The sequence below is a fragment of the Myxocyprinus asiaticus genome, chromosome 20 (genome assembly GCF_019703515.2).
Source record: "Myxocyprinus asiaticus isolate MX2 ecotype Aquarium Trade chromosome 20, UBuf_Myxa_2, whole genome shotgun sequence".
Lineage (NCBI taxonomy): Eukaryota > Metazoa > Chordata > Actinopteri > Cypriniformes > Catostomidae > Myxocyprinus > Myxocyprinus asiaticus.
In genome coordinates this window covers 45,523,808-45,550,518 of record NC_059363.1, presented here as the reverse complement: position 1 = coordinate 45,550,518, position 26,711 = coordinate 45,523,808, and the positions used below count along the sequence as shown (strand labels likewise).

At 41.3% G+C, this 26,711-nt stretch overlaps 1 protein-coding gene across 2 annotated transcripts in view; it reads right to left on the bottom strand.

The window, feature by feature from the left end:
- The window catches only part of LOC127410956 (feline leukemia virus subgroup C receptor-related protein 2-like), an 83,459-nt gene that overhangs the window by 37,214 nt on the left and 19,534 nt on the right, over window positions 1-26,711 (bottom strand). For both annotated transcript variants that reach the window (XM_051646246.1, XM_051646247.1), the window contains exons 3-6: window positions 23,730-23,870; window positions 17,290-17,357; window positions 16,684-16,787; window positions 9,862-9,972 (exon numbers count right to left, since the gene is read on the bottom strand). In XM_051646246.1, the coding sequence (XP_051502206.1) occupies window positions 9,862-9,972; window positions 16,684-16,787; window positions 17,290-17,357; window positions 23,730-23,870 (424 nt within the window). The remainder of the gene's footprint in view (window positions 1-9,861; window positions 9,973-16,683; window positions 16,788-17,289; window positions 17,358-23,729; window positions 23,871-26,711) is intronic.

Sequence of the window (26,711 nt, the reverse complement as noted above, 5' to 3'; positions counted from 1 at the left end):
GTCCTTTACCAAAAGCAGCAAGCACCTCTCCCAAAGTATCTGCCACTCTAGGGGGGGTGCACACTACTCCCAAAAATAGTACAGAGCAGGTGGCACAACTGTAAATACCTAAAAAACTGAGATCTGGGAATCCCAAAATGTTGAGTCAAATTATCAAAGGATCTCAACATCCCATTCTCATATAGATCACCGAGTGCAGCAACCCCCCTGACAATCCACTCTGACCAGCAGAAGGGGGACTTCTCAATACATAATTTTGGGTTCAACCATATGCTCGAAGCAGCATTCAAATAAATGTTTGAATTAAACAGTCTGGACACTTTTGTCCATACCGAGTTCAAATGCGAGATGACTGGGTGTAATTCCACCGGTTAATTTAATAGACAAGCCCTGCAATGGCGAAATAGGGGCAAGAACTTCTTGTTCAATACAAAACCAAGGAGGGGCCCTTTCAGGTGGAAGCGACCAATGTATCCTGAGAACTTGGAGAAGGAATTAATAATTCTGTGGAGGCAAGGCATAGATCTAGAAGGGTCGGAGACAAATAATAAAATATCATCTGCATAAAGCAAAAGCTTATGCGCCACATCTCCCGCAACCACCCCTGGAAAATCATCTTCTTTTCTTATCGCGGCTGCTAATGGTTCCAGGGCAAGACAGAACAATAATGGGGAAAGTGGCAACCCTGCCGGGTGCCCCTATCCAGAGTAAAATAATCTGAAATTAATCTGTTTGTTTGTACTGCTGCTACAGGGTGTCTATAAAGTAACTTAATCCAACCAATAAATATACTCCCGAACCCATACATTTCCAAAATCTTAAAAAGATAATCCCATTCAACCATATCAAATGCCTTTTCAGCGTCGAGTGAGATGGCAGCGAGTCTGATCATTCACCACTGACCACATGATATTGATGAAATGCCTAATATTATCAGAAGAGCTATGGCCCTGAATAAACCCCACCTGATCTATATATATAAGAGATGTCATAACTTTACTTAATCGGTTAGCCAGAATTTTTGACAACATTTTTACATCTAACTGGATCAGGGAAATTGGGCGGTAACTTTTACACTCGCTTGGATCATTGTCCTTTTTAAGAATCAGACTGGTCCAGGCTTGTGTCATGGCTGGGGGAAGCTTTCCATTCTTTAATGCTTCTGTATAAACTTCTAGCAAAAGTGGAGCCAATTCTGTTGCACAAGATCTAAAAAATTTAGCGGCAAATCCATCTGGCCCCAGAGCTTTACCTGTAGGCAGGGACTAAATTACCTCGTCAAGCTCCTCCAAGGTTATCTCAGAATCAAGAGAGTTTTTTTGCTCCATCGTCAGTTTAGGGAGTTCTAATGGATCCACAAATTTTCCAATATCTTCATCAGTAGATGAAGACGTGGAACTATAGAGATCAAAACAGAACTCCCTAAAAGCATTATTAATATCACTGGTCGAGGTAAATATTTCACCGGCAGAAGATTTTATTGAGGGAATGGTAGAAAAAGACTCTCTCTGTTTTATATATCTAGCTAAAGGCTTCCCTGCTTTGTCCCCTGACTCAAAGTATGACTGTCTTGCCCTGAATAACCAAAACTCCACTTTCCGCGACAAAATAGCATTATATCTATATTTCAATCGGGTCAGTTCTCTGAGGCCATCAAATGACATTTCAGCTCTGCCTCTGCCCTTTTAATATTCCCTTCCAATTCTACAAGTTCTTGTGCTTTGGATTTTTTGAGGAATGAGGTATACTGTATGATCCGCCTTAAGTGCCTCCCAAGCCACGCCCACAGAGGATACTGAGGACCAGTTGGTCTCCACATAAACACTGATTTCAGCCTTTAACATTTGTTGGAAATCAGGATTTTGCATAAGGGACACATTAAAGTGCCAACTATATGATTTATTTGTCTCCGTATGTGGCAACATCTCTAAACTCTCCAGGGTGTGATCTGAGACTAAGATGTTTCCAACTGAGCAATCGACTACAGATGAAATGAGGGACTTAGATATATTAAAAAAATCTATTCTAGAATAGATTTTATGAACTGATGAAAAAAATGTATAGTCCTTACCAGATGGGTTCAAAAGTCGCCAGATATCTGCAAGACCAAGATTTTTACACGTCCTGTGAAGTGTCACTGTTGCTGTAGGGGGCTTACACACTTTCGCTTCACTATGATCAAGAACTGAGTCCATTAAAAGATTGAAATCTCCTCCCAATATTATATCATAAAGGGTGCCAGCGGTTTGCAACATCCCTTCAAGATCTATAAAAAGGCCCTGGTCATCAGCATTAGGTGCATAAATATTAGCCAAAATCAGCCTTTGTCCCTGAATTTCAACTAAAACAATAATGACTCTTACTAATTTATCCTTAATCTGTTTAAGATATTTGAATTGTAGATGTTTATTTATCAATATAATAACTCCCCTGCTCTTACTTGTGCCAGCACTAAAAAAAACATGTCCACCCCATATCTTCCCAAATTTTCAGCTTCCTGTGGGGAAAGATGTGTTTCTTGAAGAAACACTATATCATATTTCTTACGCTTAAGAAAAGTAACAACCTTTCTTCTTTTTATGGGGTGCTCCAACCCATTCACATTCCATGTGGAGAGGGATAATCCATTCATATTAACAACTGACATCTTGATATAATAGAAAGAAAAAATATGTGTGCCAAAAACAAGATTATACAGACCACAATCCCCATTAGTGCAACATTCAAACCCTGAACTCCCCCCCCGAACCAAAAAAAAAAAATGAAACGTGCATTAACCCTGCGCACGAGAGCGCCAACCGCCATCAGTCCCTCTAAACTCAAAAGGTCCATGTACGCCTGCAAGAGCCCCCGCGACAACTTTGCCATCGTATTGCTCAATTTTGCCTCACAATTTTGTAAGGCAAAATTACATAACAGAAAATACTTTGTAAAACAAACCTCTGCCAATAGGCATCATAAACACACGTAACATATAGATTAATTTACAGAACTGAATCAAAGATGTGTTCTTCCACAGAACAAAATTTCAGCCGCTATAAACCGTTCAGTGTCCTCGAACAGTCAAAAAGATGAACGGTGAACCGGTTGGTTATGAATGCAGCAGATGACGTAATCATTCCAATGTCCCGCAGAAAAACTCCGCAAATCAAACCCCAGCCAACAGAAGGCATAAGAACAAAGAACATGAAGGTTCATCCACAAAACTGTCCCAAAGCAGTGTTACTCCACAAAGCCAACTCTAGCAGCTAGGCGGAACCATCATAAACAGCAGCAAAACAGGAATCCCGGTTCCTCGGGTGATCAAAAGTCAAGTTCACTCAGAGGACACATGAAAAGAATACACCATGACTTACTCAGACCACCAACTGTAAAAAAGACATCCTTTGTGTGGGCATGTAAACATTTTGCGGTCATCCATAGTGTCTAATCTCAATCTGGACGGGAACTTCAGTGCAGAATCGATCTTCTGTCAATGCAAAAGATTCTTTAAGGAAAAGTGTTATTCCACCAAACGGACTCCAGCCACCAGGCGGAGTCAACGCAAAAAGAAACAAAAATGACGGCCAACTTCCTCCAACAGTAGAGTCAATGAACAGCGAGTCGATCCACTTACGTGAGAAAAACCCCAATGGTTTACTCACTCATAGATTGTATAAAAGACAGTGCTTGTTTCGGACACATGAATACTTTGCGACCGTCCTTCATCTTTACTCTCAGTCTGGCCAGAAACATCAGTGCAAAAACGATGCAAGAGTTTCTTACACTCCTTGAATCGCTCGTGTTTCTCTCTTGTCGAATTCGCAAAGTCCGGGAACAAGAAAATACTGTGATTCTTCCAAGAAAGCCTTCCCTTGTTCCTCGCCTGGCACAACACAAGATCTTTATCGGATGATCTCAGAAATCTGACCAAAATCGATCGGGGCCAGTTTCCCTCTGTAGATCTACCCGCCGGAACTCTGTGAACTCGCTCAATTTCCAGCCCATGGCCCGTTATGTCGAGCAGACTCGGGAAGAGTTCATCCAAGAATTTCACCATATCTCTGCCCTCCTCATGCTCAGGAATTCCAACAAATCGGACCTTATTCCTGCAATTTCTATTCTCAAGATCTTAAATTTTTCCAAGAACACATTCCAAATCAACTTTAGTCATGGGTGGATTAGCGGGTAATTCCCTCTCCGATGACTCAAGACAATCGATTCGTCTCTCAACATCCATCACTCTTGTGACTAACTCAGAGAATTTTGTTTCCATCACCGTAATCGATCGACGTATAACAGTGAGATCCTCCAAGTCAGCAAGAATCCTTGTCAGCATCACCGACGTGTTGGACAGTTGACGCTGGATCTCCTCTCTCGTCGCACCAACCAAATCAAGTCCCCGGTCTGTAGGCCTGACAGGGCTTTCATCCTAAGCACGTAAGTGTCTTTTAATGTCTTAAGAGCCCGAGGATTTTGACTTCTTTGCCATATTTTACCTCAAAGAGCAAATGTGTAACTGACTGTATCGAATTTCACCAGGTTATCACATAAAAATAATTAAAAATTTAGCAAAGTGCGCAGAGCTCGTTGCTCACACGTCTGCTCCCTGCATGGCGTCACTTGACCCTCCAATACAATTATTATTTAATTACTTATTTTTATACACACTTCATTATCGTATTTAATCAAACTACACAATGATGACTCTAAGAATTTATAGATATTACGGTTTCATTTTCTGTTAATGCATGATTTTCTGTAAAGCTGCTTTGAAATGATGTGCTTGTGAAAGGTGCTATACAAATAACAATGACTTAATACAGGCAAAACATAATTTACTCATTCAATTGGCCGCAGTAGCGAAGGCACAGGGTTCTCCTTCCGCTGTGCCACTGATTGTAGAACAGTTCAAAACTAAGCCAAGAGCACCATCTAGTGGTTACACGTTGCACTACAGGAGAGAGCCATGCATTAATTCCTCTGTCTGCCCATCTAGCAGCTTGGCAGCAGTTGCAAAACATTTCAAAATGGGTAATTTGAATGATAGAGCATGGTTATATATCATGGCGGCTTGTGTCCCATTCTGGATTTGAGGCTTTTGAATTTCACTCTAATGAAATGTCAATTCTGAATGTTTACACAGAAGCAAATAATGTCACAAGTACAGCAGGTTTGTGACAATAGATTTGAAGGACGCTTATTTCCATATTTTAACCCATTTTTCAGCACACAAATTTAGCTAAGTTTCCCCCGTAATTTGCACTGGCGAATAAGCGTTGAATATTTTCAGCTTTGCCTCCATGACCAAGGGTCTCAGGGCACGCGTAATATAACTCAATGTACAATAAAAACAGGTCTTCACATGAGCCTGACAGACTTACTGTGTAACAAAGGGTGAGCCCCCATTCAATGAATGAAACTGGACCATATAAACTTATACGTTTCCCCCTTTTTGCCCTTGGGTCAGTATCAGGATGAGTTCGCCGTTGTACACGCCTCAAAGCCTGACAACCACAACATAGTTCATTTTCCCCATGCAGCTTGCACTGGGGAGTGAACATTGAGAGATTGCATCCCGAATTCAGCCTCTGTCTCCATGACCAAGGGTCTTGAGGCATGCATAATAGAATTCAATGTTCAACAAGCATAAGTGCACACAAAACTCACAGTCACTAGCACCACACACTGTCCCCCCAGAGGAATGCTTGGGCCATTGTGGCTGACCAGCTTGTTCCCAAAATTCCCCATGTTCAGAAACTCTTTCCCGCTCAAAATGCCTGGGAAGAGGTTTTATCAATGATGCCCCTGCTCTATAAACACTTCAGGGCATCTTTTATAAATGCCTAGATATAATAAAGGCAATTCTCCCTAAATTTTTCCCCGTTTAACATGCCAGGGAAGACATTTTATTCCATGAGCATCCCTGCTGTATACCCACTTCAGGCCGACTTTTATATATGCCTAGATATAATAAGGGCAATTCTCCCTACATTCTACCCAATTCAACATGCCAGGGAAGATGTTTTATTCCATGAGCATCCATGCTGTAAACACTTCAGGGCATTTTTTATGCATGCCTGGATATAATATCTTATGGAGTTTTGTGTTCCTTGCCACAGTCGCCTTCAGCTTGCTCACTGGGTTTCTAAATACAATTATTATTTAATTACTTATTTTTATACACACTTCATAATCGTATTTAATCAAACTACACAATGATGACTAAGACTTTATAGATATTGTGGTTTTATTTTCTGTTAATGCATGATTTTCTGTAAAGCTGCTTTGAAACGATGTGTGTTGTGAAAGATGCTATACAAATAACAATGACTTGACTTAATACAGGCAAAACATAATTTACTCATTCAATTGGCTGCAGTAGTGAAGGCACAGGGGTCTCCTTCTGCTGTGCCACTGATTATAGAACAGTCGCCAAAAGTAAGCCAAGAGCACCATCTAGTGGTTACACTTTGCGCTACAGGAGAGAGCCATGCATTAATTCCTCTGTCTGCCCATCTAGCAGCTTGGCAGCAGTTGCAAAACATTTCGAAATGGGTAATTCGAACGATAGAGCATGGTTATATCATGGCGGCTTGCATCCCATTCTGGATTTGAGGCATTTGAATTTCACTCTAATGAAATGTCAATTCTGAATGTTGACGCAGCAACAAATAATGTCACAAGTACAGCAGATTTGTGACAATAGATTTGAAGGATGCTTATTTCCATATTCAGATTGTGCCGAAGCACAGGCGCTTTCTGAAATTAGCTTTTGGGGGCAAAGCGCACCAATTTTGCGTCCTTCTGTTCGGACTTATCTGGCTCCACGCACTTTCACGAAATGCATGGATTCAGCTCTGATGCCCTTGAGACTTCAGGGCATCCGCGTTTTGAACTATCTTGACGATTAGTTGGTGTTAGCTCGCTCAGAGAGTCTGGCTGCCCAACACCGAAATGTCGTTCTCAGCCATTTGAGAAATCTAGAGCTGTGAGTGAATCTAGACAAGGGCGTCCTGCTGCCAAGGCAACAGACTATGTTTCTAGGTATGGAGCTAGACTCGCGGGCGATGCAGGCGCGCCTGTCTCCAGCTCGCGTTCTGTATTTACGGCAGTGTCTAGCGATGTTCAGAGTGGGAAGTGTTCTCCCAGAGAGAACACTTCACAGGATTTTGGGACTCATGATCGCGGTGTCCGCTATCATTCCCCTGGGCTTTTTGCATGCAAGACCATTTTCAGTGCTGGACGAACTCCACAAAGGGACTTCAACCACTGAGGCATGCGCTTCATCCCTTCAGAGTAACGCATGATATCAGGCGTTCCGTTGGGACAGCTGTCGGTGCTAAGTGGTAACGACAGACACCTCCTCCGTGGGTTGGGGTGCTGTATACACCTGCGGCTGGACTGACACATACACTGTCTGGAGATGTTCACGTCATGCCATGCTGAGACTGGCACATCGCATCCTTCTGTGGGCACAGAACAAGGTAATGTCTATGAGCCGTACATGTTCCGGGCCAGTTGAATTTAGTGGCGGATCTCCTGTCCAGACAGGGTCTGATACCCGGAGAATGGACGTCACATCCGCAGATTGGGAAACAAATCTGAGGAGGTTCGGCAGAGTGGAAGTGGACCTGTTTGCTTCGAGCGAGACGTACCACTGTCCCCTGTGGTTTTCTCTCTCTCCCCTAGCACAGCTGGGCATTGATGCACATTTATGGAAGTTATTGGTGTGGCACCTTAACGGGGCGCTCTTTTGAATGATGGTTTATCACCACTGTGGTTGATATCATTCTAAATGCTAAAGCTCCATCAACAAAGAGCCTATGTACGTTTAAGTGGCGCATTTTTGCTTCTTGGTGTACAGCGCAGAGTGAAAATCCAGTTCACTGCCCTGTCGGTAAAGTGCTGAATTTTTGCAGTAGTGTTTCAGGGCCGGGGTTACCCCGGCAATGCTTTAAATCTATGTTGCCGCTATAGCGGCCGAACATGAGGTTATCAATGGAGTCTCTGTTGGTAGACATTCTCTTGTCTCTCGTTTTATGTGTGGGGTACACAGGCTTAGACATTTTCATCCCATCCCCGTCCCTTTATGGGATTTATCTGTTGTATTAGAGGCGCTCTCGGGTGCCCATTCTAGCCCTTGACAACAGTTATTGGTAAGTTTTAAACTCTTAAAACGGCCCTGCTTGTGGCATTGGCATCGTTTTTAGAGAGTCGTGATTTGCATGCCCTGTCGATCAATCCCTTGTGGATGGATTTTGTGCAAGGGTGTTCAAAGGTTGTGTTAAGACCTAGTTTGTGCTATTTGACCAAGGTTATTTCTACATAATTTCACTCACAGACCATTAATTTACAGTCCTTCTCTCCTCCCCCATTTGAGTCTGAGGAGCATGAAAGGTTACATATGCTTTGCCCAGTTCGGGCGCTGTGAGTTTATGTTGACAGTACTAGCCAATGGCGTAAGTCAGAGCAGTTGTTTGTGTGCTTTGGTGGCCACAAAATTTGTGTTTCGGTGTCCAAGCAAAGACTGTCTCATTGGCTTATTGATGCAATTTCAAGTGCTTATGAAGCGTGCGGTTTACCTTCACCTTCAGGTATTCAAGTCCATTCTACAAGGAGCATGGCATCCTCATGGGCTTTGGCTAGAGGTGCATCCTTGTAGGACATTTTATGGCAGCAAAATGGTCCTCTCCGCATACATTTGTTAGATTTTATAATCTGGATGAGGGTTTTGACTCATGCTTCCCAGGTTCTCTCTGTTGGAACAGGAGTAAATCCATAATTTCTTTTATTACGATGCTTTAGCTTGCTTGTGCACTGCTGTACGCTTGCCATTGCCACACAGCTTAGACAGTTGGGAGCTTCTGTTTGCATGACGTGAATGTATATCATTCCCATAGCGTTAATACGCAGTATAAGTTCCTATGAAAGGGAACATCTCGGTTATGTACGGAACCTCGCTTTTCTAAGTGGGAACGAGACGCTGCGTAGCTGGCCATATTTTCTAGTAACCGCATAGGCTTGTGACTTCTTGCAGAAAACTCGATGGTGCGAAAGCGAGCGCATTTATGGGGCCCATGACGTAGCTCCCTAGGGGCGTCGCTTAAGCACCATCAGCCAATAAATTGGCGTTATTGTATAAGGGCTTCAGACCACGAGACACTCGGACAGTGTCCCACAGCGTTCAAACACAGCATCTCGTTCCCACTCAGGGAACCCTGGTTACATACATAACCGAGACGTTTTCTGCATTATTTTAAACACCAGACTTTAGACATTCTTGTGAAGCAAAAAGATCTGAGTAAATGTCTAACTGGATTTCTCCCAAAATGTCACACTTGTAAATATAGTAAATATTTAAATAAAAGTAAAAGCCCAGTTTTTGCTTGTTCTGTAGATTTTAAGACAGCGTTTGATCAATCTTCATTTTAACTATGAAGGATTGTACCTAAAAAAAAAATTGACAAAGGGGGAGGTGAAAAACTGTATTCGTTGAATCAAATTGGAAACAAGAAAACAGAACTTTTCCTTCAGTAGCATAGAAAGAAACAGTGTTGCATTCTATTCAACAAATACAGTATATTAATTAATTGGCAAAAATTTAACAACCTTACAAATAATATAGTTTTTGAGCAGAAAATCAGATTTGGGCCACATTCAGTGGCACTGTATGCCTTTATTTCGAAAGTTCTTTATTTTTGATCATTTCAAACCTATCAAACTTCTTTTTGTAAAAAGTTGTTGTTGAAAAGTGTGCTTGTGCTATCTTTTAACACTTACACTGATATTTTGTTATCTAATGCAATGACTTTCAGACATTTGTAAGTGTGACTTAAGTGACTTAATATTTGTTGTGGTCACTGTAGGTTGTGCTCTTACCCCAGCGCTCCTGACGTGAGGAACACGACCCACAGATGACCTAGGTCCAGGGTGAAAGTGTAGATGACCATCCCCACAAAAGACAGCAGATAAACTGAGAGTGTTGTCTTTCTGCAAAAAGACAGAAAAACACATTTGAATGTTAACATAGTATGTGATGAAAAAAATCTAAAATAATGGTCAGTTACTCTGATAGTGATCATGCAATGAACAAAACATTGGAATTATTTGAATATCTTTAATCAGAGCACTGAACATTATTGGGACAAACAGACTACAGAAGTGCAAAAATGTTTTGTATTAATTTTTGTATTAATAAATGTGTTGACTTATTTTTCTGGTGTGGCTAGATACTCATGAGGGATGAGGGAAATTATCTAAATATTCAAATTATTTCTTTATAATTTGTGTGATGCCATTGATATATAATGGTTGTGACACATCCGAATGAAACACATGAAAATAAAAGCACAATTACTTAAAATTATAAAACGCATTTTTTACATTAATGATTCTTATAAAGATATGAATAATATATTTCTGTTTTTCCTAAGTTTATAAATATGAATTATTGAATTACGTTCTGAGGACAGGTGGTTTTAAGAGTAGTGGCTGATAATGAAATGAAAAATATTGATAAAATAAACAACAATGAATAAACTAATTGAAATGGTACATTTGTGCTAAGATCATACTAATTGTCATCTATGATTCATTTTAAATGTTGCTATTTTCAAAACTAATGGCAGGTAAAGTTGTGGGACATGTTTCATCAATACTTCTATAAAATGTCAATCCTAATTAGCCTCATTAGAAAAACAGGGTTCCTGTACATATAAGATGGTGTTTTTTTGGCTGCAGCTCTCTTTAAACAAACAGTGTATTATGAAAAGCTTCGTTCTGTACAACCACACGTAAGAAAATGCCCCACTTCACTGCTGCCATTGGGACCTGCCTGGGGCAATTCTGACTAGCGCGAGAGGAAACTCTGGGCCGATTACAAGTGCCAGGATGATGTGCGCTCATTGAACGGGCAGTTTTAAAACTAGAGCTTCATGATAGATAAGAGAGACCATTACAGTGATGAGCCTTCATAATGGATATGGAAATGTTTGATAGATTTAGTGAAATGCAAAATAACTTTTCAAACAAGTGTCATTTTTAAATGTTTGTTTTTCAATGGAATAGCAGCCAATTTTCATGCACCCATTCATCACCATTACATTTTAATGAGTTTTATGGAATTTATAAAATACAATTTTACCTAAACTTTGCTTTTATTAAAATTAAATATCATGCTTTCATTATGTTATTTTTTAAATGCTTAAAGCTGAAGCATGTAATTTCTGCGCCACTAGTGCCACACAGCGGAACTGCAAAAATAAACGTTGTCTTCAAAATAGATTTCTGAATACAGCCATCATCTGCCATTGATCAAACAAAGAGATAGTCCCGCCCCCAAATCACACCACTGGATGAGTAACGTTGTTGGGGCAGGTCTAAGCAGGTCACTCAAAACAAACAGATGAATTTTCATAGCGGCACAGAGACACGATGCTTACAGTTTTCAAGAAAATGTAATGGATAATTATAGTTGTCTCTATTAAGCTTGGATAAGAGAAAGTATTTTAACATAGAAACAGTTATATACAGTTGTGCTCAAAAGTTTGCATACCCTGGCAGATATTGTGAAATTTTGGCACTGATTTTGAAAATATGACTGATCATGCAAAAAAAAAAAAAAGAAACTGTCTTTTATTTAAGGATAGTGATCATATGAAGCCATTTATTATCACAGTTGTTTGGTTCCTTTTAAAAAAATAATAATAACAGAAATCACACAAATGGCCCTGATCAAAAGTTTACATATCCTTGAATGTTTGGCCTTGTTACAGACACACAAGGTGACACACACACAGGTTTAAATGACAATTAAAGGTTAATTTCCCACACCTGTGGCTTTTTAAATTGCAATTAGTGTCTGTGTATAAATAGTCAATGAGTTTGTTAGCTCTCACGTGGATGCACTGAGCAGGCTAGATACAGAGCCATGGGGAGCAGAAAAGAACTGTCAAAAGACCTGTGTAACAAGGTAATGGAACTTTATAAAGATGGAAAAAGATATAAAAAGATATCCAAAGCCTTGAAAATGCCAGTCAGTACTGTTCAATCACTTATTAAGAAGTGGAAAATTTGGGGGATCTCTTGATACCAAGCCAAGGTCAGGTAGACAAAGAAAGATTTCAGCCGGGATACAAAGAAAAACCCACCGGTAACCTCAGGAGAAATACAGGCTGCTCTGGAAAAAGACGGTGTGGTTGTTTCAAGGAGCACAATACTTGTTGACCCCTCTCCAAACATAGCGCTTATGGTTGTGACCATAAAGCTCTATTTTGGTCTCGTCACTCGAAATTACAGTGTGCCAGAGGCTGTGGTGTGTGTCAAGGTGTTGTCGGGCATATTGTAACCGAGCTTTTTTGTGGCATTGGTGCAGTAAAGGCTTCTTTCTGGCAACTCGACCATGCAGCTAATTTTTCTTCAAGTATTGTCCTATTGTGCTCCTTGAAACAACCACACCGTCTTTTTCCAGAGCAGCCTGTATTTCTCCTGAGGTTACCTGTGGGTTTTTCCTTGTATCCCGAACAATTCTTCTGGCAGTTGTGGTTGAAATCTTTCTTGGTCTACCTGACCTTGGCTTGGTATCAAGAGATCCCTGAATTTTCCACTTCTTAATAAGTGATTGAACAGTACTGACTGGCATTTTCAAGACTTTGGATATCTTTTTATATCCTTCTCCATCTTTATAAAGTTCCATTACCTTGTTACGCAGGTCTTTTGACAGTTCTTTCTGCTCCCCATGGCTCAGTATCTAGCCTGCTCAGTGCATCCATGTGAGAGCTAACAAACTCATTGACTTTATACACAGACACTAATTGCAATTTAAAAAGCCACAGGTGTGGGAAATTAACCTTTAATTGCCATTTAAACCTGTGTGTGTGTCACCTTGTGTGTCTGTAACAAGGCCAAACATTCAAGGGTATGTAAACTTTTGATCAGGGCCATCTGGGTGATTTCTGTTATCATTATGATTTAAAAAGGAGCCAAACAACTATGTGATGACAAATGGCTTCATATGATCACTATCCTTAAATAAAAGACAGTTTTTTTGCATGATCAGTTATATTTTCAAAATCAAAATTTCACAATTTCTGCCAGGGTATGCAAACTTCTGAGCACAACTGTACTTCATATTTGATGTATTTTCTGAGAAAATGCTGAATTTTTGCAACCCTGTTATTCTGTGATATTTCCCTCTTTACAATTAATGGTTTGATATTTATGACATCATATGTTTATCAGTGTTTCATTATGTTTCCACGTATACTGTATTAGCCATGTCAAGTTTAATAGTTCAACTCTGTTATGGCACAGAACATATTCCTTGGCACTAAGCAAAATAATAATAATCTGGTGTGGTGCAATGATACTGACATTTTTGCACAGATCTTTAACCCTGTAACATTGAATCTAACAGTGTTCTACAAAACATACTTGGGTTCTCAATTCGATTATAAAGTGTGATTTGTTACACAGCAAAATGTACTCAATTATCTATTAGTATAAAAAGTATGTGAATTTCAAACTTACTGTGACAGGGTTGAAATAAAGTAGTGCTACAAGGTTAGTACTAATAAATATTTAAGTTCAGGCATGAAACTCTAAATGGCAAAAGCTGATAGGTTCTTTGAAATTTTTACTTGTTAGTCAATCGGCTCACATGGAGTAAGTTGACAGGTTCTTTGACGTGTAATCTGGTAGCCAATCAACTTGCGCCTCTCTCTTTGTCTAACATTTAAATTTTCTCAGTTTGCAAGTAAGCTGGTTTCACTGCAGTGCGCTATGAGGGTTTTCTCTGAATCCCTCCTCCTCCCCAGCATCACATGTCTAGATCTGCTACATGGGGATTTTATTTATGTCTAATTATGCAGCTGCATGTCGTATGCTTGATGTAGCATGTCTTGTGTATTTTTTTATTGTGCAGAAGCAGCAGCATAGCAGATCTAGTCCACCAAGACCAACATCCTATTAATATGTCATACCCACATTACCATGCAAAATCTCAGTTGTCATGACTGAACTATTAGTAATTTGCAAAGCTGTAAGCACATATTTAGTGTCAGAATGAGTAGTTTAAGAATTGGTGAAACCCCTGTATTTGTTTACTACAACTAAATCTAAATATACTGCTGGTCCCACAATGCTACAGACCAAGGAGGGAAAATATGATTTCTTAGAGTTTCAGCACTAACCTTTCCAAGTGAAATGATAAAAACAATAAATTTCCAGAAATGTTCTAGTACAATTGGCACCATTTCCTGAGAATTACCTCTCTAATTATAGTCATCTGAATAGACTTGGTAATTTAGCATGTTGTTATCTGGCCCAGAGAGATGATATAATGCAATGCAACAAGAACTCTCCATCAATTCACTTCTGCATTCTTGTAGCATGTGCAGAGTGAGTAATAAACCCTGTAATCTCCGATCTGACCCAATAAATCCTCTCAAAAACAGAAGGAACAGCGGGTCCATTATAGATAAAAGCTTATTACAGGCTAACTGCAGCTTTAAATAAGCCAAAATTAAAACCTTTTATGAATTTAGGCAAAATCTCAACAAGTCATTAAATATACGGTATACTTTTGAAACGTTTACGGATTGGCCCCATTTACTTCCATTGTAAGTCCCTCACTGTATCCCAGATTTCTGCTTTTTTTTAAGAAAAGGAGGGACAAGTTGAAATTACTTTTTGTGGTAATCAATATTATGCAACAAATGCTGTCAATTGAGCTTAACTTGTATTGAATCCGGAGTATTCCTTTAATTGCTGGTGAAATACTCCAGTCACGGTGAGGTAATGGGGTGGAAGTAGAATAGATATTATTATTCCTAAGCACCAAAAGATCAAATGTGGTAAAATGTTGTAATGTCTGTTAAATCTTGTGCTGTGTGTGTGTGTGTGTGTGTGTGTGTGTGTGTGTGTGTGTGTATAGCACCTGCCACTCTGCAGATCCTTCTGAAGAATCCAAATGTGGGGCTTAAGTTTATTTTTAACAAAATTCCTCATTTCAGTCTGATCTGAACAGATTGAGCAGCACATTTCAGCACAGATTTTTTTATAAATTTGTCACAATGTAATGCAGACTTTGCAAAGAGGCTGTTATTGAAGGATGGGGCAGTTTAAAACTATGTTAAACCTGACTGCGAACCCACAGCCTGTGTGTAAATGCAGCAAAGCATCTCATGGATGGAAAATGGTTATAAAAAACTAATATATATATATATATATATATATATATATATATATATATATATATATATCCAGTATATACTGTATATGTATACTTGTCAGGCACTTCTCAAGCACCTTACAGTCTAGCTGATCCCACAAAAGCTCAATGGGGTTAAGATCCATAACACTCTTTTCCAATTATCTGTTGTCCAATGTCTGTGTTTCTTTGCCCACTCTAACCTTTTCTTTTTGTTTTTCTGCCTGCACCCCTGAGTCTTCTCTTTACTGTTGTACATGAAACTGGTGTTGAGCGGGTAGAATTCAATGAAGCTGTCAGCTGAGGACATGTGAGGCGTCTATTTCTCAAACTAGAGACTCTGATGTACTTATCCTCTTGTTTAGTTGTACATCTGTCCTTCCACATCTCTTTCTGTCCTTGTTAGAGCCAGTTGTCCTTTGTCTTTGAAGACTGTAGTGTACACCTTTGTATGAAATCTTCAGTTTTTTGGCAATTTCAAGCATTGTATAGCCTTCATTCCTCAAAACAATGTTGTTTCTAGAGAAAGCCGTTTCTTTTTTGCCATTTTTGACCTAATATTGACCTTAAGACATGCCAGTCTATTGCATACTGTGGCAACTCAAAAACAAACACAAAGACAGTGTTTTTTTTTTTTTATCCCCTTTTCTCCCCAATTTGGAATGTCCAATTCCCACTACTTAGTAGGTCCTCATGGTGGCGCGGTTGCTCACCTCAATCCGGGTGGCGGAGGACAAGTCTCAGTTGCCTCCACTTCTGAGACAGTCAGTCCGCGCATCTTATCACGTGGCTCGTTTATCTATCACACCGCGGAGACTCCCAGCATGTGGAGGCTCGTGCTACTCTCCGCGATCCACGCACAACTTACCACGCGCCCCGTTGAGAGAGAGAACCACAAATTGCGACCACGAGGTGGTTACCCTATGTGACTCTACCCTCCCTAGCTACCGGGCCAATTTGGTTGCTTAGAAGACCTGGCTGGAGTCACTCAGCACACCCTGGATTCGAACTCACGACTCCAGGGGTGGTAGTCAGCATCAATATTCGCTGAGCCACCTAGACCCCCACACAAAGACAATGTTAAGCTTCATTTAACGAACCAAATAGCTTTCAGCTGTTTGATATAATGGCAAGTGATTTTCTAGTACCAAATTAGTAATTTAGCATGATTACTCAAGGATAAGGTGTTGGAGTGATGGCTGCTGGAAATGGGGTCTGTCTAGATTTGATCAAAAATGACTTTTTTTCAAATAGTGATGGTGCTGTTTTTTACATCAGTAATGTCCTGACTATACTTTGTGATCAGTTGAATGCCACTTTGGTGAATTAAAGTACCAATTTCCTTCCGAAACAGCAAAATCTGCACATTATTCCAAACTTTTGGCCACCAGTGTGTGTGTATATATATATATATATATATATATGTGTTTGAAATGACCCCTTTAAAATTGTACATCTGTAATGTGTGTGTATTGTAAAAATGAATAGCTCACTTGTAAGTCTTAGTTTTGTCCAGCCAGATTCCACAGATGAGAGAGCCGACCATCCCAGCGATAACAAGACTCAAACCAATCCTCCCAGCATTCACCTCTTCACCCTGTGAGTGAAACGATAAATATATTTAACATCTACCTATTAGAACATCATTCTCCATTATCAGTGGATACAACACACTTAACACTTTCTGATAATCCAAGAGAGCCATTACTTATTTAGTTGATCTGACACAGTTAGACCATTTGTAAAAGACAACAATTCTTGTTAAGAATATGATTTGTTTTTTTTTTTTTCTTTTTTTTTTTTGTTTTTTTTGCTGCAATGTATGCACATCTTAGATACCGAAGAGAAAAATGCAAACAGTGATCTTTGGCAGAACCGTGGTAGGGTGATGGTTTCTGATGGGAATAAAATGGGATTTAAATATATTCTGTAGTACTGAAAAATTATCATATATCATGGTATTTCCTTGATACTCTAAGTTTCTTCAAAGAACACCTATTTTTGTTAATGCAAGCACCATTCAGAAGAATAGATAATGGTAGGATGATAAACCCTGAGCTCATGTAAAGTGACTAGTGGATGTTGACAACGTGACTCACGGGGTAATGCTCCATGATCATTCTATTCAACAGGGTGGAAATGGCATAGAAACAGCCCACATTTAGTCCTGTGAAGCACAAAGACAAAGAAACTTAAGGGCAAGATTCAATTTGGGTGAAATTATAACTTTATGTAATGTTTTCAAACTGGCTTTTCAGACCACTACCCCTGTCTTCGATTGGTCGTTAGTTAAACCAAACCAAAACCAAAAAAAGCAAGAAACATACCACTGGACCAATGGAATATACATCAGAACATTGACTATTGTGTTAATCAATAGATGTGTCATTCATTGTTTTTGAACAAATATATATGAATGGAAAGTCTCACTTTAACCACTTTGTTTAATGCGTTTTAAAATCTTTAAAAATCTTTCCACAGATTTCCCCCCAAAAGTCAGCACAGTAAATGCAAGAATAGCGTGCTACCATACTACTCTTACTAGAGGTCTGCACAGGCCTTAAAATGAAACTCGAGACCACATGACCCAACCCTACCCGATCCGAACGGTACAGTCAGATTTAAAGCCCAAACCTGAAACCGCTTACTCTCTTTATAATTTCTTCTCCTAACAAGTATTTTAGCAATAGACTGTATTTTATGTAAGCACAGTAGGAAAAATTTGTAACAGTATTGTAACAATGCACTGCGGCCCCTCAGCAAACTGGAGCAGAAGTGAACCGTTTATCAACCGCCGAAACTTTGCTTGTTGCGGAGCAATCTGGAATCATTTGTAAAAACGTAACAGTCGCATGAAGTCCTCTTTGCAGCCTGAACTTCTTCAGATCATCACATTTTTGTCACCTGCACTAAAAGCAAGCTAAACACCGGCAACGATTAAAAAGATAATAAAATATTTTTTCAACACGTGGACAGTTGTTGTGCGCATGCGTCGAATGTGTTTGTATTCACTCATGGTCAAAAGAGTTTACTTTGAAGGACAACATGATCGACCTGGCATAATCTGATTAGGAATGCAGAAAATAGCCGAGCCTTTAGTTGTTTTTGAAGTACATTCACCGAGCACTTTATTAGAAAAACCTGTACACCTACTTATTCATGCGATTATCTAATCAGCCAATAGTGTGGCAGCAGTGCAGTGCATAAAATCATGCAGATACGGGTCAGGAGCTTCAGTTAATGCTCACATCAAACATCAGAATGGGGAAAAAATGTGATCTCAGTGATTTCAACCATGGCATGATTGCTGGTGCCAGACGGGCTGGTTTGAGTATTTCTGTAACTGCTGATCTCCTGGAATTTTCACATACAACAGTCTCTAGAGTGTATAGAGATTGGTGCGATAAACAAAAAAAACATCCAGCGAGCAGCAGTTCAACGGAGAATGGCCAGACTGGTTCGAGCTAACAGAAAAGCTATGGTACCTCAGATAACCCCTCTGTATATTTGTAGTGAGCAGAATAGCATCTCAGAATGCACAACATGTCGAACCTTGAGGCGGATGTGCTACAACAGCAAAAGACCATGTCGCGCACTTCATTAGGACCATAGAGTTCCTACTAGAGTGCCGCTGAGTACAGTATGCACATTTTGAGTTTGCACAGAATATGTCCTTTTGGTGAGCGCTTCGAGCACACAGCCAGAGCCCTGAAGTGGCCGCGCTCACAGTGAGCAGTCCATCTGCTACCGCTGCTGTCTGGGGAAGCCCAACTCACGGCACAGCAACTTCTGGTGGCCAACCTCCTGTTGTATTCCGATTTTAAGAAAACCATCCTGCCTACCACCCCTGGAGTCATGAGTTCAAATCCAGGGCATGCTGAGTGACTCCAGCCAGGTCTCCTAAGCAACCAAATTGGCCCGATTGCAAGGGAGGTTAGAGTCACATGGGGTAACCTCCTCGTGGTCGCTATCATGTTTGGTTCTCGCATTCAGTGGGGCGCGTGGGGAGTTGTGCGTGGATGCCGCGGAGAACAGCATGGGCCTCCACACTCGCTATGTATCCACAGTAACGCACTCAACAAGCCATGTGATAAGAAGCACAGATTGACTGTCTCAGACGCAACTGAGATTCATCCTCCACCACCCGGATTGAGGAGAGTCACTACGCCACCACGAGGACTTGGAGCGCATTGGGAATTGGGCATTCCAAACTGGGGAGAAAAGGGGAGAAAATAAAATAAAGAAAAAAGAAAACCATCCTGCAACAGGTCGGCTGCAGCCCGGAACAGCATCGCCAGTGTTCTGCACCCTGAAGGCTGAGCGAGGTTGGCCATCTGTTCGCCTTCGCACAACAGTTCTGCGACGCCTGCCGGCAGTGGTTGCTGGCTGAGGAGGAGGGCGACACCGACAACGTCATCAACATCGTGGTGCTGGAGCAGTTCGTCTCCCGGCTGCCGAATGGGACAGTGGAGTGTGTCCAGTGCCACCATCCGGCGTCACTGGAGGAGGCGATCCAATTGGCTGAGGACCATATAGCGGTGTATCCAGAGGATGGTGAGCCATTCTCACTCTCTCTCTCTCCCCCTCTTTCTCCCTTCCCTCCCCTTCCCTGTATCCTGTTCCTGTTCCCCAGAAACGGGGAATTCCTTCTCCAAAACTGGTCCTCCGGTCCCGTGGGCTGTTCATCCCGTTCTTTCACTAGCCAACACAAGCTAGTGAATCCACTGCTGCAGGTGTGAAGTCTGGGCCAGTCTACTGGAGCTGCGGGGGTCCTGGGCATTTCCAGGACCGATGCCCACGATGAAGGTGGAGACATTGGTTCAGGACCCTGATGCACCACAGGCCGCCCCTGATCGAGCAGGAGCATATTGGATCCCTATAAGTATAAAGGGGGGTACATATCAAGACTTGGTGGATTCAGATTGTAATCAAACCTCCATTCACCAAAGCTTGATTCAATCCGAGGCAGCCGGCAGGTGAAGGTAGGTGTGTGCATGGGGATATTCACGATTACCCATTAGTGACAGTTATCATTCAATTTCGGGGACAAAAGCATAGTATAGAGGCTGTCCCCGCCTCAACCATCCACTCTTGGGTACGAATTGGCCAGCAGTTACTGCTTTATTGAGGGAAATCTGCGTGGATGGGTCCTGTAACAGGGTGTCTCGGTGTGTGGTTTGTGATGCACTGGCTGGGGAGGTGGAGCCAGGGCCGTCTATGTCAGCTCCGCGTCAGGATGACGTAAGGGAGAGTGAAGTGCCGGCTTCCCCAGCCCTTAGAGGATTCCCTGCAGGGGATTTCCCTCTAGAGCAGAGACAAGACCCTTGGGCACGCCTTTGATCAAGTGAAAGTGATTGATGGCCAACGCCAGACATTGCAGTCACATCTCCGTATTTTTCAGTTATCAAGGATCGGTTGTATCGAGTGACACAGGACACTCAGACAAATGAAAATACAACACAATTGTTAGTATCTAAGAGACATAGGGAAATGTTATTCCAGACAGCTCATTTTAATCCGATGGTGGGTCACTTTGTTCAGGAAAAAACACTGAACCGTCTAATGGCCCATTTCTATTGGCCGGGCATTCACGGGGATGTTCACAGATGGTGTGTGGCATGCCGTGAATATCACTTTGTTTTTTTGTTCTGGTGGACAATGCAACGCGATATCCAGAAGCAGTGCCTCTGCATAACATCTCAGCATGAATTTTCTGACGTGTTCTCACCTCTTCCCCGTCATATGAATCACATAGAGAACCATATCGAAACGACCCCAGGGGTAGTGGTACGTAGTCGTCCCTAACGATTACCCAAAAACAAAAAAAGTGGTTCAGGAAGAATTAAAGGCCATAATAGATATGAGGGTAATAGAAGAATCCCACAGTGACTGGGCCAGCCCGGTGGTGTTGGTTCCGATGAGTGATGGCTCAGTTCGGTTCTGTGTGGATTATAGAAAAGACAATGTGGTGTCTAAATTTGATGCATATCCAATGCCTCGTATTGATGAACTGTTTGATCGGTTAGGTGCGGCTCGCTTTTATTCAACAAGGGATATTGGCAGATCCCCTTAACTCCCACGTCCCGTGAAAAAAAAATGGCATTTTCCACACCGTTCTGCAATTTGTCACCCTTCCTTTCGGTTTGTTCAGGGTCCCGGCTACGTTTCAGCAGCTCATGGACAGAATCGTAAGACTGCACATTGCTTACGCTGCTACCTATCTGGATGAAATCATAATTTAAGTTATGATTGTCAGCAGCACCGGCAGAATCTGAGGGCTGTCCTGAAGTCGTTGAGATGGGCGGGACTCACGGCAAACCCTAAGAAGTGTGCAATTGGGCGGGTGGAAGTATGGTATCTGGGCTTCCACTTGGGTCATGGACATGTGCGGCCGCAAATTGATAAGACCACAGCGATTGCAGCCTGCCCAACACCTAAGACCAAAAAGGAGGTGAGACAGTTCCAGGGGCTGGCTAGCTATTATCGTAGGTTTGTGCCTAATTATTTGACTGTCACCAGCCCGCTGACTGATCTTACTAAAAAGGGGGCACCAGATCTGGTTCAGTGGATGGAGCCGTGTCAGCAGGCATTCACGCAAGTAAAAGCTGCACTCTGTGGTGGGCCGTTATTGCACTCTCCTGACTTCTCTCTCCCTTTTATCTTGCAGATGGACACATCGGATGGGGGGTTGGGAGCGGTACTGATGGTGGAGGGGGAGGAGCACCCTTTGCTGTACATTAGTCGCAAGCTAAGTACAGCGCAATCGAGGAGGAGTGTTTGGTCATCAAGCGGGCAGTTCTCACCTTCCAATACTATCTTTTGGGGCGTGCTTTCACCCTCTGTTCAGACCACGCCCCGCTCCAATGGCTCCATCGCATGAAGGATACCAACGCGCGGATCACCCGTTGGTATCTAGCTCTCCAACCTTTTACATTTGAGGTGGTCCACAGGCCGGGGGCACAGATGGCTGTTGCGGATTTCCTGTCCAGAAATGGGGGGGGGGGTAAGTGACAGGCCAGATGGTTCCCTGGCCTTAGTCGGGCAATAGGGGTATGTGGTGATGAGGGTATGGCCAACGTCTGTGGAGAGCGAGGCCGAGAGAGTGAGTGTGGTAAGGGTTGATACCTGTGGGAAATCACCTCTAACAGCTGTTTTGTGTTTGCAGTGAGAGCGGAGAGTGATTTAAAGGGCGATCCAGACCGCCGGAGGCGAGAGAGCCAAGTCTGCACTTGTGTGTGTGTGGGCATCATTTGCATGTACAAAAAACATTAGAGTGAGTGAAAATAAAGATACCTTTTGAGTTTGATTCGCCGTCTTCCACTTCCTCCTTGAGAGAGTGAAAGAACCTTGTCACAGTCCTATTACATTTTCCAAATTGCGCATAATACAACAGAGCATGCTGCACTGATCAGTCAATCCGCAGTCCCCCAATGCAATGTGCCTACCTTAACTTTCCATTTCCATGTGATGATTAAACCTGATGTAATATCAGCCACTTTTTTTTAACATATCTTCCTTGACTCAATATTTGATCTGACTGCTGTTCAGACATATTCTTTTTTACACAGAATTGGATTTAAAATACAAAACAAGTGTTACTTAAGATGATAACTGGACATCACTCTCTGAATTAAACATGCACTAAATAAAGTCGTATGACAGCAATGTAGCATACAACTGTTTCAAATGTGTATCATTGCATAATGCATTCTTTTAAAAAAAAACATAAAACATGTATTAATTAAAAATAAATAGCACAGCATTCTATAAGTAGTAAGATAGTATTCCATTGTGAACAGAGTCTGGGTTAATTAGTAGCTAATGACCTCTGACCTCAGTTTTATGATCTGAGGAACACATTCACCAGTAGAATGTGTGTGCCAATCAAGAGAGCATTATTATCTGCTAATGATCTTATGTAGACTTGGAATGGGTCTGATGTTTTTTTGGAGTTGGGCAGTAATTGGCATCATTTTGATTTAAACAAAATTTTGCATCCATTAAATTATTACGAGGTAAATCTCACATATTAGCTCCTGAAATGTCATGTCAACCTGGGCTGCATGAGGTTTCAAATGATCTCCTTATCTTACGGTTAGGGTTATAGGCTGAGTTGGGTTAGGGGTAATAACACAATCTATCTAGTGTTATTAGTGCAGACCTATTGAGTAAAATATGTGTTGAGTGTAGAGGTCGACCAATACCAATAACTAAGGTGGTGGGAAAGGCCGATATTTTTTAAAATCAATTTTTAGAATGTCAGAAAAAAAAAGAAAAAAGAAAAAAGAAATCTCAGATGCAGTTTATTGTTCAACCAAAATCCCCAAAATAACCAGGAAAAAAATGAAGATTTGGTGCATAACACGGGACTTTTAAGTGTAAACAAGCCCAAAATACACCAGGGACTATTATTTTGAAAAATAAATGATGAAAAAAATATCGGCAACTATCGGCACTGATTAATCGGTAAAAGCGATATATAGGTCTACCTCTAGTAGAAAGAGTTTTAAGTTGATATAAGAGTGTGAGCGGTGTGTACCGTAGGTGATGATGAGCAGGATGAAGTGTTTGTTGAGGAGCAGTCTCCTTATAGATGCGGTGTATGAGTACTGACCCGCAGGAGCATTTCTAAGTGCCGCTTGAGCCGCAGACGGCGGGATTTCTGGTTTATCCTGAAACACTGAAACACACAGTCAGTCAAACACACACACACACACACTAATCTAATCAGCACTGTAATTAACTAAACCACTGATGAAGATCAGATTTCAAACAGCATGCCACTTTACACAAGATTACAAGAATTCAAGATATAAACTGTCATGTTACATTCAAGTATATCACAAACAATCGGTCAGTATAAAGCCCTCTAATTATACAGTGCAATGACATACAAGTAATTTCAATTCATTTTCATTTTCTTTGTGTAGCACTTATCACAACATATGCTGTTCCAAAGCAGCTTTATAAAGAGTTCTATGCAGGCCCACACAAAAATCTGCATTTTTTAATAGAACTGGGGCTTCCTCTGGGCCAACAGCCAAATGACTTTGGCCAGCCGATTACCCTTGGGCCAAAGAAGGCCAACTGGGGATTGAGGCACAGTCAATGTCAGAGGCGCAAGAGTTTAGCGAGACACTCATGCTGCGTTCCATTCAAGTCGGATGTCGGATATTCCTACCTGAATTTTCCGATCTCCGACCATAAAGGAATTCCATTGCCATATGCTCGGAAAATGACATCTGAACAACCAAAACAACCAATGCTCCCATTAGCTTAGCAGGGGTTTGACTGTCTCCAGAGATGTCTCCTAACAACCCAACAGATAAACAGAGCTGCTACGCTACCATTTGTGCTGCAGGTGTACAATCATCAAAAGAGAGTTTCATTTACTGTGTTTTGTACACCAGTCTCTGCAAAAGTTTGTTAAACACGCTTTAATATTGTGTAATGTAGGAACTTTGGCTCATTGATCTATATCATTTAGTAAAAGTGAATGTTTATCACTAACTTTGTACATCTCTTGGTGCCGACAAATTTGTGTGAAATCATGCATCTGCGGCGAATGTGACTTTTGCACCAGGGTGACATATTAAAGGAATTCTCCAGGTTCAAATTCTCCAGGTGCAATACAAGTTAAGCTCAATCGAAAGCATTTGTGGCATAATGTTGATTACCACAAAAATGAATTACAACTCATTCCTCCTTTCCTTTAAAAAAGCAAAAATCGAGGTTACAGTGATTTACTTACAATGGTAGTCGATGGGGCCAATTTTTGAACGTTAAAATACTCACTGTTTCAAAAGTATAGACACAAGACATAAACAACATGTGTTAACATGATTTTAGTGTGATAAAACCACTTACTAACTGCATCTGTGTAAAGTTATAGACAATTTTACAGCTTCATTGCCATGATGATGTAATGCCAACAAACCCTAAAACCCTAAAATGACTGTAAAAATTACAATTTAAACAACTTTACAGCTCAAATAATACATGAATTTTAACAGAAGAATTAATGTAAAGTACTTTTATAAAATTATAAGCTTCACAATTCTGCCTTTAAACCCTCCAAAAATTGACCCCATTGACTTCTATTGTAAGTGCCTCAGTTTAACCTCGATTTTTGCTTTTTTTTAAAGAAAAGGATGGACGAGGAGTCACGTGACACCATGCGAGTATCGGAAGTGTGAACGGCGAGCTCTGCACACTTTGCCGGTGAGATTTGATATACTCTGTTCCATAACTGTTCTAGGAGGACAATGTTTCAAAAAATTCAAAATCCTCGGGCTCTGGAGACATTAAAAGACACTTACGTGCTCAGGCTGACACCCCTGAGAAGGCCGCGGACCGGGATGTCGATTTGGTCGGAGAGTTGCGGGAAATGCGGCGAGAGATGCTGGGCATGTCGGCAATGCTAACGAAGGTCATTGCTGACTTGGAGGATCTTGCTGTAATATGTCGATCGATCACTGCCATGGAGGCGAAATTTACTGATGTGGTCAAAAGAATGGGGGATGTCGAAAAATGGATAGATTATCTGGAGTCACGGAGAGGGAATTATCTGCTAATCCATTAGCGACAAAGGTGGATTTGGAGCATGTCTGGGAGAAGTTGGAGGACATGAAAACCATAGCCGGCGGAATAACGTCCATATCATGGGAATCCCTGAGCGAGCAAAGGGACAGAATATGGTGGAATTCCTGGATGGGCTCCTTTCGAATCTGCTCAACATAACAGGCCATAAGCTGGAAATCGAGCGAGCTCACAGGGTTCCGGATTGGGGATCCGCTGAGGGAAACGGGCCCCAATCAATTCTGCCCAAATTTCTGAGATCATCCGATAAATATCTTGTGTTACGCGAGTAAAGGAAAGCTTTCTTGGAAGAAGCATTTTCTTGTTTCCAGACTTTGCGAACTCGACAAGAGAGAAACGTTATCGATTCAAGGACCTTCAACGGAAGTTGAGAATAGATGCTAAGGTTGGCCGTAAAACATTAACATGCCCACAGCAAGCGATGTCCTTCATAAAGTCAATGGAGTAAGTCATATTGTGGTACTCATGTTGCAGCCGAATGGACCGACTCACTGAACATTCACTTGACTGTTTGAAGATTCTGCATGCTCTTTTTGCTGGAGTTTATTTTGTGGAGTATTTCTTGCAAAGTCATTGGAGTAAGTAATTTGCTTGTACTCATGTTGCAGCCGAATGGACCGGCTCACTGAACATCCACTTGACTGTAAATTTCAGAACAGTTTTATGGATGAATCTACATGCTTTTTTGTTTATTCTGCCTATTGGCTGGAGTTTGTTTTATAGATTATCTTTTGCTGTGTAATTCTGTCTCACAAAATGTGTATAGAAACACTGGATTTGAGCAATCCGAAGACAAGGTTGTCACAGGGGCTCTCGTAGGTGTACATGGACTGTTTGTGTTTGGAGGGATGGTGTGCGGGGTTAATGCGCACATTTTTCTGTTTTGGTTTTTTTTTTCTAAGGGATGTTCGGGGTTTGATTG